The sequence below is a fragment of the Girardinichthys multiradiatus genome, chromosome 18 (genome assembly GCF_021462225.1).
Source record: "Girardinichthys multiradiatus isolate DD_20200921_A chromosome 18, DD_fGirMul_XY1, whole genome shotgun sequence".
Taxonomy (NCBI): domain Eukaryota; kingdom Metazoa; phylum Chordata; class Actinopteri; order Cyprinodontiformes; family Goodeidae; genus Girardinichthys; species Girardinichthys multiradiatus.
Window position 1 is genome coordinate 14,660,182 of NC_061810.1, and position 15,084 is coordinate 14,675,265.

General features: G+C 41.5%; 1 protein-coding gene across 3 annotated transcripts; it reads left to right on the forward strand.

The window, feature by feature from the left end:
* Nucleotides 1-10,305: 10,305 nt before the first annotated feature.
* Nucleotides 10,306-14,526, forward strand: serpinh1b (serpin peptidase inhibitor, clade H (heat shock protein 47), member 1b). Of its 3 annotated transcripts, XM_047390693.1 has the most exons (8): nucleotides 10,307-10,661; nucleotides 11,053-11,084; nucleotides 12,058-12,192; nucleotides 12,327-12,519; nucleotides 12,624-12,894; nucleotides 12,979-13,077; nucleotides 13,171-13,403; nucleotides 13,491-14,526. In XM_047390693.1, the coding sequence occupies exons 3-8, from the start codon at nucleotides 12,074-12,076 to the stop codon at nucleotides 13,791-13,793; spliced, it is 1,218 nt and encodes a 405-aa protein (XP_047246649.1). In that variant the 5' UTR covers nucleotides 10,307-10,661; nucleotides 11,053-11,084; nucleotides 12,058-12,073; the 3' UTR covers nucleotides 13,794-14,526. The 3 variants fall into 3 exon arrangements, with proteins under 3 accessions (XP_047246650.1, XP_047246649.1, XP_047246651.1); XM_047390694.1 differs by lacking the exon at nucleotides 11,053-11,084 and having other exon boundaries at nucleotides 10,306-10,661; XM_047390695.1 differs by lacking the exon at nucleotides 10,307-10,661 and having other exon boundaries at nucleotides 10,683-11,084.
* The last annotated feature ends 558 nt before the right edge of the window (nucleotides 14,527-15,084 follow it).

Consider the following 15,084-nt stretch of genomic DNA (forward strand, 5'->3'; position numbering starts at 1 on the left):
GGTTGTATTCAAATGCTCCAGTAACATGGAATAAATGCAATAGATCATTAAATAATACATGGATTAAAAAAGGAACAGCAGATATTTGCTTTTGTCTCTTGCTTTTACAGTTTTACAGGTTTTATGCAGTAAACACAACTGGAAAAATATTGTCCTGTCTTTAAGAGTAATGTGTTCCCTGTTTGGATTTTGAAATCTTCACTGCTTTACACTCTCTCCAAAAATGGGAAGCTGCACTCATAAGACTCCAAAGACTTTTTAGTATTGCACTGACTTACCATAGTTTGCATAGTTTCTCTGCCAGCAAAAAAATCTTTCATGGTAAAAGAGAAAAAAGGTGAAGATGGTTCTGACCAATTAGGAAAATGACAAATGTCTGGTGGGTGAAAGTATTTATTTGCAGATACAGACACACTTTAGTAAAATTAAAAGAAGCACTGATCTGTGGAGTCACCCTGACAACCCTTCAAATTCATCTCCAAGGAAATAATAAGAGCAGGGATAAGTCTAGAAAGGGAAACATCTGATGGAGGTGGTTGGCTTCTTGCATGTCTTGATTTATATTCATTTAAACTGCGAACTGATTTCTCCTGTGGATGATACAAAATGAAGAACACAAGAACATTTTGCAAATTTACTTTGCTCATGCTGTCTTCGAGTCTTTATATCTTGTGAATGTCATTGAATTGGAGGTACCATCAGGGCCGACCCAACGCGTAAGCATACTAGTCCGCTGCTTAAGACCGTCAAACCTTCAGGGGCCTACCATAAATGCTTGAATTTTAACACAGACCATACAGCTTAACTTTTTATATTTATTCATTAAGCATGAGCATACTATTACATTTGATTTGACAGCTTCAGCATTGATAAATTAAAAGATTTTAAGTTGTTTAAAATTGAACTTTAAGATTTTAAGGAATCGTCAAGTTTACTTTGTAAAAGTGCAAAGAATAAGTATCATTGTTGGTTGGTTGTGTTGACATAGTTACGATCTGAACCTGTGAATTTCATCTTTTCTTTGTGTCTGAGTTTGGTTTGTTTACAAATAAGCAAATAATAACCCATCAACCGTGCTTGCTTTAAGCTCTGGCAATTAAACCTGGTCCTCTCTTCCAAATTCTACTAAATCTCGACTGAAACGCTGTTAATGGTGTTAATGATCTTATTAGAGGGGCCCAGTTGACAGGATAACTGTTTGTCACACAGTCCACAACTCTTGCCTGTATTATAAGGGTGACAAAAAGAAAGCCATAACAAAAGTCCCATTAGCAGTTGGCAATGATGAAGGGGACAAGGCTTTCAGAAGGTGCACTGGTCAGATAAGACCAAAAGTAACTTTTTGTCATACCAGCAAAATGCTAATTCTGTTTAAAAATTAACACTGCACATCACCTTAAACACACGATCTCCATAGTGAAACATGGTGGTGGCAGCATTATGCTGTGGGGATGCTTTTCAGCAGGAGGAAAGGGGAAGTTGGTCAGAGTTGATAGAAAGAATACAGGGAAATCCTTAAAGAAAACTAATCAAAGCTGGAAATAACTTGAGATTGGGGGAGAGATGAATCTCACAGCAGGACAGTGAAATAAATACTAAACATACAGCCAGAGCTACAGTAGCAAAGGTTTAGTTCAAAGCAAATTCATGCGTTAGAATGGACCAGTCAAAGTGTAGACCCAATCCAAATGAGAATCTGTGGCAAGAGTTTTAATGATCTTCAAAGATGCTCTTCATCCAGTCAAACCGAGCTTGGGCTATTTTGCAAAGTGAACAGGCAAAATTCTGGATGTTCAAAACTGGTGGAGAAATCCTCGAAAAGGCCTGAAGCTGTAATGCAGTGAAAGGTCACTTTATACAGTATTGCCTCAGGGGTTTTAAATACACAAGCAGACCACACTTTTTAGATTTTTAGTGTTAGAACAATGTGGAAAACTATTTATCCTTTTATTCCTACTTTATAATTATGTGCTCCTAAGTGTTGGACCACCTAACATTGATGTTCGTGGTTTCAAGATGACAAGGCTCTGCAAGCTCCTCCCATCTTCCTTTCATTCTCACTTTTAGTATTGCATTGATTTCATCATTTCTTAGCCAGCAATGAACAAATCATAGCATCTATTGCACCTGGGAACACGTGAGGATTGTAGCGAGTAACTAAAACAAGTCACTGCTGTATAAAATAATTTATTTGCACACAAAGACGTACTTTGTCAAACTTCAAATTTTCCTTTCTTTAAGAAGCAAAAGACTTCCTGGCTAAGCAAGCAAGAGGAAACAATGTATTTATTTATAGTTTCAGAAATCTAAAACTCTGTGGTGCTTGGAATTATCAAAAGTCCTTCTGCTGATGCTGCAAAAGGGAAGTTTGTATGTTTTTTTTGCCTATACTCTTTATTGCCTTTAGCTGTTATTATTGTCATTTTAGTAGCGTTAAAATCACAAAACATTTAATCAGTCCACTACAACTACAGTTATAATAAATATTAAGGATTATGTCAGATGAATTCAGACACACACACATACACACACACACACACACACCTTGACATTGTCTCTACAGGTGCATTTACATGCAGGGAAGCAGGGGAAATGTTCTGCTCAGGAGGACTTCCTGTGACATATCCTTATTTGATGTGGCTGGCCCAGGCTTCACTGCTCCCCCCCTTACAGGCTGGCATTACTCAGTGGCTCCAGCTGCTTAGCTTTGTTTTTAACTCCACCCATTTTAAAATGCCAAACAGCATCCACTGGCAGGAAGGGGTGGCATGGCTGGCAGGTGTCCTCCCAGCAGGTTAGGTTGCATAACACAGCAGGATCGGGCAAAGAGTTTGGGCCTGCTGTCATCAGAAAGGAGACAGAAGACAGAAATCCAGAAATTTACCCTTTAAAAATAAAAACCAAAGAATAGCATCTTTTGAGTTTAAAGGTCTGCTGAGGGTTAAAATAAGTCACTCCTGTGAAGATATTCAACAACTGAAGGCATTGACTGAATTATTTTTCCACACTGTCTCTTTACAGCCACAAATCTCAATGTAAGCTTTGGGATTTCATGTGATGGACCAACACAATATAGTGAATAATTCCAAAGTAGAAGAAAGGATAAATGTTAGTTTTTTTTTATTTTATTTCTTACAAATAATAATCTGAAAAGTGTGGCAGTCATTTGTATTGAGTACCTCTAAGTTGTAGCTCTGAGTGTTTGTTTGGCGTCATTCCAGCCTCTTACATGTTTTTTCTCTAGGGCTGCCCTGTTTTTAACTCTATCCGCTATTCTATCAACTTTGACGAGCTTCTCTGACCCTGCAGAAGACAAGCATCCCCACAGCATGATGCTCCTGCCATTATGTGTTACTATGTAAATAAAGTGAACAAAAGGATGCACACTTGTAGCTTTACACCATTTGTTGCTTTTTACATGCAGGCCAAAATGTTTAATTTGGATCTCATCTCAGGAGATTCTCCCTCTTCCACATGTCTTAGATGGGCTGTGACCAACTTTAAACAGGAGTTTGTGTGGCTTTCTTAAAACAGTGGCTTTCTTCTTGCAAGCTATATTTGCACAGCTATCTACTAATTGGTGTCCTGTTAACAGATTATCCCACCTATGGTGTGGATCTCTGAGACTCCTCCAGAATTACCATGGGTCTCTTGGCTGCCTCTTGGATCAGTGTTATCCTGGCCTTTCAGCTTTGGTGAAACATTACATCTTTGAAGATTTCAAGTTGCACCATACTCTTTCCTTCAGATGATGAATTGAAATGCAAATGTATAGGATATTTTACTGTAACCTAACTCTGCTTTAAGATTTTGCAAAGGCCAATCAGGCTTTTTGCATGCCTTTGAGAAGGGGTTTTGTGCTTGGTCTGCATGTATGGAATCCAGCAGAATGTGCATTGGATTGCTTACCTTCAGGTATTTCCACCAGTAAGGCTAAAACAGTTTGGCACTGCCTTAAAGGTGATCCTAGGATTCTTTTACACCTCTTGCACCAGTAGCCTTACCACTGCAGGTGTCACTTTTGACATCCTACCTTGTTCTTGAGATTCTTTACAATGTGGAACATCTCATATTTTAAATAATATTGAACTATGGCCACTGGAACTTGAAGACATTTAGATATGGCATCATAGCACTTTCTTGAGTTGTGAGCAGCCACGGTGCAAAGCTTTTTTATTTGTTTATGATGTAATTTAACTTTTATTTAGCTAGTTAAGTTATTAACAAATTCTAATTTACAAGAATGACCTGGAAGGAACAGAGAGACTGAAGAACAGATCAGGCTGCACATCACTGAGCTGTAGTTCCTCATTGAGTGCTTTGGTTTTAGCCATAATTTGCCACAACCCAACTGCAGAGCGCTACTGTTTTTATCTGTTGAGTTGCTAACAGCGGCCCCCAGTTAGTCAGGGTAATTAGGATGCTGTAGAACAGGATGGGCTGTTTGTAATGATGTAGTACCTTGAATTTTCCAACAGACTGTTATGATTTGTAGTGGGTATGAATAAGTTTGGACATGCTCTTCTTTATAAAATGTACGTGAAACATAGCAATAGTTTCTTTACAGATAAATCAGTGGCACATTGCAGTGTCATATATATATGTCTATATCCTGTTAGTCAGGAGAAACAGGATTACTGAATCTAAATTTGCCAGGGATATGAATAATATTGGGCTTAGCTCTATGTTGAAAAAATGCCCAACTATTAAATGGCTGGTAGAAGTTTTTATGTCCATAATTTCCTCAAACGGCATGATTTGAATTTAAAAAATAATTTTGACAAGCTTTTATTTAACTTAACCATTTTTCAATCTATACTGAGAAATTAGAAATTGTTTTATCCCCAAGGATGTAAAAAACATGCATGTGGGGGAAGAGGTCCTCCGACAGTTTGTTTGTGCCACCTAGTGGTTGGCGATGTTTGACCAATGATTGGTTGTAATTCAGCTTGCTCAGTTGCACACGTTGAAAGCTATTATTTAAATTACGAGCTTCTTTACACTTTGTGCGCAGATGCAGATGGATTTTGTCAATACCATAACTACTTGACTTAGTTATGAATGTCATAGTGTGGGTTTCTGTTGGACCAATATGTGGGGAAGAACTCCTGAAGCTCTAAGTTTGCAGGTAAGACGACACTTTATTGCTCATGGCTGGACATGGACAGGGTACCAGGCGTGCACACAAACAAGACATAAGGAACCAGCGGGGAACAAAGGAAAACAAACGGGCTTAAATACAAAACTGGACAGAAGGGGAAACCAATGACAAACGTGACGAGACAATCAGGGGAAAACACAGAACAGGTGTGGGCTTGGGTTGCAGGGACACAGAAAACAAAGGACTAGACCAGGTGAAATAAAACACAAACTCAATAACTCAAAACACAAGCAGGAATGAAAGCCAAGACATTTTCAAATCTTTCCCACCAGGGGGCAGGGTCGTGCTACGTTACAGTTTTTAGTTGCTTTAGCTTATTATCAGCAATAAACTTAACATTTTCCCATCTGCAAATGCATCGGTCACAAAGGAACAAAAGCAAACGTCTAACTATTGACAATTTATACATGTTTTGAACCCCTGTTAAGCATCAGAAATTGTCCAAAGCCACTTGTCACCTGTGAGAGCATTCATTCACTTTATCACAATAGTTGTCTTTCTAAGTATGTCTTCTAGACAGAACCTGTTTGGCTATCTATTTTATTTCCTCTGCTTACTGTACCACTTGGGACTAACAGCTTTATTTTGCTCAGTACTGTTGTGTATCACATTAAGTCTTTATGCTATTAAAACATAACAGCAGAAAACAAGACTGCATACCTCAGCCACCCAACATAGGGTTACTGACACCATATATAAAAAAAAATCCTGGATCCAGGTCACCACCGAAATTTAATGGAGTCTTCCTTGGGCTAAGACACATCACGGACACACACACACACACACACCAAAAGAATAACCTCCTTGTAGGAGATAATACACCAGGAGAAGTTTATACGGTACAGTGTCTCACTGCTTGAATGTTAGTAGGAGTTTATGTTTTGCAGCAACAATATCTATGGTTTCTTCAAAACTCAAGATGAGCTGTTAAACTGCTGCTAGTATGACAGACGTTGTTTAAAGGACAGCCGTAAACATGAGAACAACTCAAGCTACATTGCACATATTTTCTAGCATCACATGTTCAACTATAATTTTACATGATACTCATTGCAGAGGGATTATTTCCTATACACACTACACAGTTTGTAAAACATGGCCTTAATTTCACAGAGCTCACTGTTACAATATGAACTGCTTCAGTAAATAACGGATTAGAAGGCAGGAAGGTGATTGTTTGTTCGTTCGTCGTCTTCCGCTTATCCAGGACCGGGTCGCGGGGGCAGCAGACTCAGCAGAGACGCCCAGACGTCCCTCTCTCCAGACACCTCCTCCAGTTCCTCCAGGGGGAGCCCAAGGCGTTCCCAGGCCAGCCGAGAGACATAGTCCCTCCAGCGTGTCCTGGGCCGTCCCCTGGGCCTCCTCCCGGTGGGACGTGCCTGGAACACCTCCCGAGGAAGGCGTCCAGGAGGCATCCGGTATAGATGCCCGAGCCACCTCAACTGGCTCCTCTCGATGTGGAGGAGCAGCGGCTCTACTCCGAGCCCCTCCCGGATGGCCGAGCTCCTCACCCTATCTCTAAGGGAGTGCCCGGCCACCCTACGGAGGAAGCTCATTTCAGCCGCTTGTATCCGTGATCTCGTTCTTTCGGTCATGACCCAAAGTTCATGGCCATAGGTGAGGGTAGGAACGTAGACCGACCAGTAAATTGAGAGCTTTGCTTTTCGGCTCAGCTCTCTCTTCACCACAATGGACCGGCACTGCGCCCCCATTACTGTGGCAGCTGCACCGATCCGTCTGTCGATCTCCCGCTCCATTCTTCCCTCACTCGTGAACAAGACCCCGAGATACTTAAACTCCTCCACTTGAGGCAGGAACTCCCCTCCAACCTGAAGAGGACAAGCCACCCTTTTCCGGTCGAGTACCATGGCCTCGGACTTGGAGGAGCTGATCCTCATCCCAGCCGCTTCACACTCGGCTGCGAACCGCCACAGCGCATGCTGTAGGTCTTGGCTAGAGGGGGCCAGCAGGACCACGTCATCCGCAAAAAGAAGAGACGAAATCCACTGGTCCCCAAACCAGACCCCCTCCGGCCCTTGGCTGCGTCTAGAAATCCTGTCCATAAAAGTTATGAACAGGACCGGCGACAAAGGGCAGCCCTGCCGGAGTCCAACATGCACTGGGAACAGGTCCGACTTAGTGCCGGCAATGCGGACCAAACTCCTGCTCCGCTCGTACAGGGACCGGATGGCCCCTAATAAAGGGCCCCCGATTCCATACTCCTGGAGCACCCCCCACAGGGCATCACGAGGGACACAGTCGAATGCCTTCTCCAGGTCCACAAAACACATGTGAACCGGTTGGGCAAACTCCCATGAACCCTCGAGCACCCTGTAGAGGGTATAGAGCTGGTCCAGTGTTCCACGGCTGGGACGAAAACCACACTGTTCCTCCTGAAGCCGAGGTTCGACTATCGGTCGGACTCTCCTCTCCAATACCCTGGCGTAGGCCTTACCAGGGAGGCTGAGGAGTGTGATCCCCCTGTAGTTGGAACTCCGGTCCCCCGGAGGGTGTGTTTGTTTGTCATACACATTATTTTTTCTGGTTTTCAACGTTTAATCCAAACCACTTGGTAGAGTTTCTCATTGCCTGGGAAGATGGGAAACTAAGAAACACTTGTTTAGGACTTAAACCTCACATACTCTAGCACACGCAAGCTAAAATTAATTCATAAGCTGAACAACAGAGAAGTAAACTTTATTAGGAATCTGGAAGGACAGTTGTATTGCAAATGTTTTTCATCTGTTCACACACTTGCAGACTTAAAGATGAATTTTATAATTAGCAGTTAAATATTTAATAGTTACATTTGTGGAGTTTAGAATGAACAGTAATTGTAAACCGCAAGTTGTGTGATGCACTGGCTTCATATTTTAAAATGCGTCGTGTGGCTTTTTTTAAGGTTTCATATCTCGGCTGTTTATAAAGCAGTGTCTCAGATATAAGCAGCATATAGACACAATAAAGCTGTTTATTTCTGAAGTTTGTTCAGATATGCGACTTATATCACTCTCCTCAGTTGAAATGTGTCTCTGCTCTTGTGTCATGGTGCTGCCTTTTGCCAGCTGTGCTTCTCTTCCTACATGGGATGTTTAACATTAACTTAATGCAGACCCCAGGCTTTAGCAGATATACCAACAGATAAACTTGCAGAAATTATTTTAAACATCCACAATATTTTATTGATAAATACAACTTTAAACTCCGGGTTGAGCTTTTGGTGGAATAAGTATATTGCATATAGCTCACACAGAGGAAGTTATACACCAACACTTATGGAAAAGAGAGGCAGGAAGGAAAGTGTCTACAAAGCCTCTCAGTAACTCCAGTAAACTGATTCTTGATTGTTTCCAACCCTCACATCCTTGTGTCCTCCACAGGAAGTTTAAACACAATGAACAAGCTTGAGGATCTGAATCAGAACTTGTTAAAGCTCACATTGCCTTGTGAACTTTTACAAATACATTAATTTCCCTAAAAATGTTTTTGTTTTATCAGTCCTACACCAGCACCAGTGTATAGAAACAATGTTTCTGGTCCTTGCAATAAGGATAGAGCAAAGACGCCCAGATGTTGCATGAGCTCTTCTCCTCAAACAGCATTTCTTTCTTGGAGTTATGTAAGAAGCAGCTCCTCCCTACTCATGAAAAACGTGCAGGACACGTGCCGGACTTCTCCTAATGCCATTAAACTTCTACCTGAAAAATGGAAATGTAGAGAAATGTTACGTAGCATAAGCAGAACTTTGTTTTCAATCCGAAAGCATATCAGAGACTGGGAATTTTACTGGAGTTTGTCTGTGGATCAGAGTAGATCTGGAAGCATCGTAACCCTCCCACAGACACGTATACATGACCTTCTATAGATGACACTATGGGGAATGACCCCCACCAAAAAACGCACATCTCTAAAATATTTCAGAACCTTTCTTCTGGAAAATTCCACTTACAACAAGAAAATGTTGTGTGAATCCTAAATATCTGAAATTCCTTTACTTCTGAATTCAAGTCTTTACTGCATGATTGTGTCATCCCTGTAGTCGAAATATAACATTTTATATGTTCCTTGCATGTCAATTTCCTTTTCTTACTATCCGTGCCTCTTTTTACTCACAAGACAGTGAATACCGCCGCTTAAGGGCAGTCGACCAAGAGGTCGGAGCAGACCATGTTGATCCAGGTGTTACCTTTACTCTGCAAAGGCTGAGGAATTTTGATGCAGACTGTGGTCTTTTCCAAGGACATTCCCTGCGGAGACGGGGGTGTTGTGCCTGATTTTAGAGGGGGGTTCATTTGTTAAATAGCCTACTTATGCGAAGCACTGTAAGAATGTAAGGCGTCAGCAGCATCTTCTGACAAAAACTCAGTGTTGGCTTTTTTAAGCTTGTCTCTGGGAGGATTTTCTTCCCTTAACTTTTGCAGAATGCTCTAGAAGCCTCCCCTCACACGTCACTATGAGAGAAAAAAAAACACATCAGCTGGAACATCAAGACCAATTGTGGAAATGGTAAAAGGAAGACCCAGAGGATTGGCAGACTGGTAAAATTTCAGTGGCCAAAATGTTGGATTCTTATTTTATGTTGCCCATTTAGGGTAACTCTTTGCAATAAATTTAAAAGATTACACGTTGAAAAAGTAACATCGCCATTGTATCCTATGCCTAATTTCATACAAATATTGAAATGAAAACAGATTTTGCATAAAAATGTCATTGCATAAAATTGAAAATGGGGGTCCTGGTTTAGGACACGTAAGCCTGCACCTCCATTTGCTCCCCCATCTTGCAGCTAGGGGCTGGGACAGAGAGACGTGGCACTGTGGGGGTGGGGCAGGACTAGAGGTTTCTGCAGCTTCCCTGAGGTGTAAATGCCACTGAATTAAACTTTTGAAGTTCGAGATATTACTATTCAAAATCAGAGACAAATATGTAATAAAACTGGACCTTTCCAACTTCTGTTCTGCAAACATCTGAAAACAATGTGCCTATTCAGACACTTCTTGTTTATGTCCATAAAGGGGGCATTGTTCAGAAGAGATACTCAGTTCACTTGAATTTGTATCCCACATGAATGCATGTATAAAATAAGCTTCATTTTTCAGGGGAAAATAGTCATTTTTTTCTCTTTTCACAGTGATGTAACCAGGGTAGAAGATTGAGTCAGCACGCTCCCTTAGGATCGACGGACATCAGCTGCTGTTGCTGAACCCAAATCAGATTTTTCACCCACTTTGTGTCTACTGAAATCTTTGGGAAAGGTTTTAAAAAGCTGATCCCAGACCAGTTAACTTCAGCCTGTACAGCTCTCTGGGTCCGCCCTGTAATTTCAGTGGGGGATGACCTATTCCCAACTTCTTGAGCAAACACAGACATCCTCATTTGAATATCCCATTCCCATCTTCCAGAAAATTCTCTCTAAGGATATATAGAGCTAGGGAGCGTGGTACCGTTACGCTACCCACTGGACGTAACCGAGAGGAGAGATCCTGCCAATCTTTGCCAGGTGAGAATCAGAAAATATGACCGTCTTTGTTTTCAGGGAAGGAATGTGGATGGAGTCCTTTGTCTTCATGGTTTAAAGTTACAGGTCTGACTTCTCCCACTTTTCAACTCTCTTTTGATCTTAATACTTTCATGCAATCTGTCCCAAAAATTGTCATACAATATTTTCATGTTAAATCAGATTATGCACAGGAAAGTAATTGAAGCAGCTTTCTGCTTTACATTGATAAATGGGGTTTAGGAAATGTCAATTTCTGCTGAAAGTCAGGTCACTCACAAGTTATTGGGAGTAAAAACGAAGCATGGATGTCGATGCAGTGTTTGTCTTAGAGCCTAAAAAATACCCACTGCTTGCTCTGTGGAGGTTACTTCATCCACCTTTTGTCTTTCAGAATGAAAATCGCAGACACGAAAACATCTCAAGGTATCCAAAAAGTGAAGTTCATTCATGTTGTGCCATTAATGTGAAAGAATAGAGATGCAGAAAATATCTCTGTGAAAAGAAACAGGATGCCATTGCAGCTGGTTATTCACACCCTCAGGATATCCATCTGACTGGTGGCATGAAGAAGGCAGAGCTTGCAGAGCGGACCCCTTACTTTATTTCTTAAGGAAACTGTGAAAGTATCACATACTGTAATGGCTGGAAAAGTAATTTCTGACTATTAAAGAGACAGTATGAATTTGCATTGGTTTGCGTTAATTACAGTTCATCTAGAAAAGTGCGAGGCATCATATTACAGCCTTGAGTCAGGGAGCAGCTTGACTCTTAAGTGGACAGCCTCTCAGCTGTACCTCACATTGCTGCTGACGTGGCACCGATCATGCCTGCCTCTGTCTGGAGGCTTTCCAAAGCTTCTCTGTGGGCTGAACCAGCCCTGCCTTCACACTCACCCCCTTTTCAAAGTATAGGTTTTTCACTGAAATTTACTTGCTTTCTGCTCATTTTGCAAATTGTATACAGTTTTTAATGATATTCTTGCTATTTGAATACAAAATTTGACCTTCAAAATAGTAGTCGGGTCTTTATTATCTGTAGATTCTGCAAACCATAAAATACTCCAATGATGAAGCTGACTTCTGATTTTTGGGGTGTGGTGCAGGGTCATCTTACAGTCGTTTAATTGCTAGACTAACTTAGATCACCTTTGTTTTAAAATCTGTAACTCTTGGAATCGGTATTTTGAGCAGAGCCACTTTATAAAGTAAAGGTTCTATCAGCCTCAATTTAATGTTGTCAAGAGTTCAAAAAAGTAGTAAAAGTGTTTTCTTTAAATAAGTGTCAAATTCCATATTTTGCTAAACTTTCGGAGGGACCCCTTAGTGTGATATCAAACGATTGTTTAACTTATGTTTGTGATGTTAACCCCCCTTCTGTTTCTTCTGTTTGCTTGCAGTTAGCTGCAAAACAGGATGTGGATGACCAGAGTCGTCGCTCTTTGTCTGCTGGCCTTTGTGGTGTTGGCAGAGGACAAGAAGCTGAGCAGCCATGCTAACACGTTGGCTGACAACAGTGCTAACTTAGCCTTCAGGTTAGTTACATTAATCAAAATAAAGGAGGCAAGCGAAATTTGCAAGATTGAGGCTTAAATTATTTACAGCATTTGAAAAAGTGCCATTTTGTTAGCAAACACAATTCATTTAGTGTTTCTGTTATTTTATCCAGCCTGTACCAAAAGATGGCACAGGACAAAAACACAGAGAATATTGTCGTTTCTCCTGTTGTTGTGGCCTCCTCTCTGGGACTGGTTGCTCTCGGTGGCAAGGCCTCCACTGCATCCCAGGTGAAAACTGTTCTCAGTGCTGACAAGCTCAAGGACGAGCACCTGCATGCAGGCCTGTCAGAGCTCCTCTCTGAGGTAAACTGTGCACAGATCTACAACTTTTTTACTTCTCGTAGTCACAAGAAGGTTATGTTTGAAGCCAGAGCCTCTAAACTTTATTATATGTTGTATTTTACCAGGTGAGTGACGCCAAGACCCGAAACTCCACCTGGAAGATCAACAACCGCCTCTACGGCCCCAGCTCCGTCACCTTCGCAGATGACTTTGTTAAGATCAGCAAGAAGCACTACAACTACGAGCACTTGAAAATAAATTTCAGGGACAAGCGGAGTGCGGTGAATTCCATCAACGAGTGGGCGGCCAAGTCAACAGACGGCAAGCTGCCCGAGATCACCAAGGATGTGCAGAACCCAGACGGAGCCATGATTGTCAACGCCATGTTTTTTAAGCGTAAGTGCAGATAGTGTCAGAGCGTGGCAACAGATCCCATCTGAAGCCCATGCAAGTGTGTAACGGAATGTACTTGACCCACAGCTCACTGGGATGAGAGATTCCATGAAAAGATGGTTGACAATCGCGGTTTCCTGGTCACCCGCTCTTTCACTGTTGGAGTTCCCATGATGCACCGCACAGGTGAGCATTGCCATCTCTGCTTCTGATCTTGTCATGTCTTCCCAACTGTATCCTCACATCTGATAAAATATCTTATGTCTACGCTCCTTCCAGGTCTCTACGACTTCTATGAGGACAAGGAGAACAAACTCTACATCCTGAATATGCCTTTGGGTAAGAAGCAGGCCTCCATGATTTTAATAATGCCTTATCACCTGGAGCCCCTGGAACGTCTGGAGAAACTCCTGACGAGAAAGCAGGTAGACACTTGGCTTAGCAAGATGGAAAACAAGGCTGTTGCAATTTCCCTCCCGAAGATCTCGTTGGAAGTCAGCCACAACCTGCAGGTAAATGTTTCAGTCGGTACATAAAGTTAGAGAGATTTACAGTAAGAGATGAACAGACTACTAAGCAGTTGTCTTTTCTTCTTCTAGAAATATTTAGCTGAGCTGGGCCTGACTGAAGCTGTGGACAAGTCTAAAGCTGACCTGTCAAACATCTCAGGGAAGAAGGACCTCTACCTCTCCAATGTCTTTCACGCATCTGCTCTGGAGCTGGACGTGGAAGGAAACCCTTATGACACAAGCATCTTTGGCACAGAAAAGCTGAAGAACCCTAAGCTCTTCTACGTAGACCACCCCTTCGTCTTCCTGGTGAAAGACAACAAGACCAACTCTATCCTGTACATCGGCAGAGTGGTTAGACCCAAGGGGGATAAGATGCGTGATGAACTATAATGATAAAGTTGTGAATCTTGTTGGATAGATTTAATATTTGTGAATTTCTGGCAGCAAACTGTATGTGTGTGGATGTGTTTTTATTGGTGTGACTGTTGCCACCAGAGCAAATCCCATTAGACAATCTGCAGACTGGATATATAAGCCTACTGGTTTTAGACACTTTGAACCTAGGGAGGCAAAACACCAAAGTGCCTTATTAAAGGTTTTAATAGATCAGCAACATAAGTTGGCCCAACAGGCAACATACTTATATTAAGTATGACGATTTTTACTTTTACATTTCCCACCCTGTTTTGCCACTGAAGGTGCTACCACACTCTGTGCGTTTTCTGGCATTATCTTTAATGTTTAAAGAAAAGAAAAGATCTTTGCACAACCTTTTGTCTTACAGCTCTCATCCATTCCTTTATTTTGCCACCAGTTTGCACTGGTAGGTGGCTAATAAGTGGTGCTGTATTCATGCTTATTTTCCAGTCATGCTGTGTCATTTGGCTGCGCTGCATCACATGCGCTGATTCTTCACATTTCACAACCAGATCTGAACTTTCAGCCAAGTGTACCCAGGTTTCAGGCACAGGGCCCTGGGTAAACTCGGGCCATTTGCCTGACAAATGTCCCAAAACCATTGTGTGGTTGTAGGTATTTCCACAAAGAAGCTGTTGGAATAATGTGATTATCTACAATGTGGTGTTTTTTTTTTTTCAATTAAATAAAAGAAAAAGAGACAGGGTGCATCTGTCATTGTTTTTAAAGTCCTTACTGAGCACGTTTTTTTTTTTTTTGGAGGGTTGGAGCATTCGCGGTGCATGCACATGCTAACAATGGGAGATAACAATCTTTCCAGTCGGCTGGAGGTCAAACATTCCTCCTGGGTATGGAATGCAGAGATTTAACAACGATGTCTCACTCTCCTTGCCCTGCTAATCTGCCATAGATGCAGAGACGTTTTCTAACCAACCCCTACCTTGAACAATACACTATGTTGGATCTCTTTAGGACAGTCCCAGATGGATAAGAGAAACTGACGCTGGACTACAAATAAAAAAACAAAACTGGAGTGCAGGGCTCTCATGGTGATCAGGCAAACAAAAATAAAAAATGGTGTTGTGGCAGTGTAAGTCTAATAAGCCTCAAAACAACATCTAACCCAGTTATTACTTTTACAGTTTACTTTTTTAAACCAAAAAACTCTGTCAAAGAAAACTTTACTCCTTTAAAAAGAATGGTGCTTGAGCTTTGCCATAATTAAAAACACTTTAGCAAAATTACAATAATAAATACAACAGCA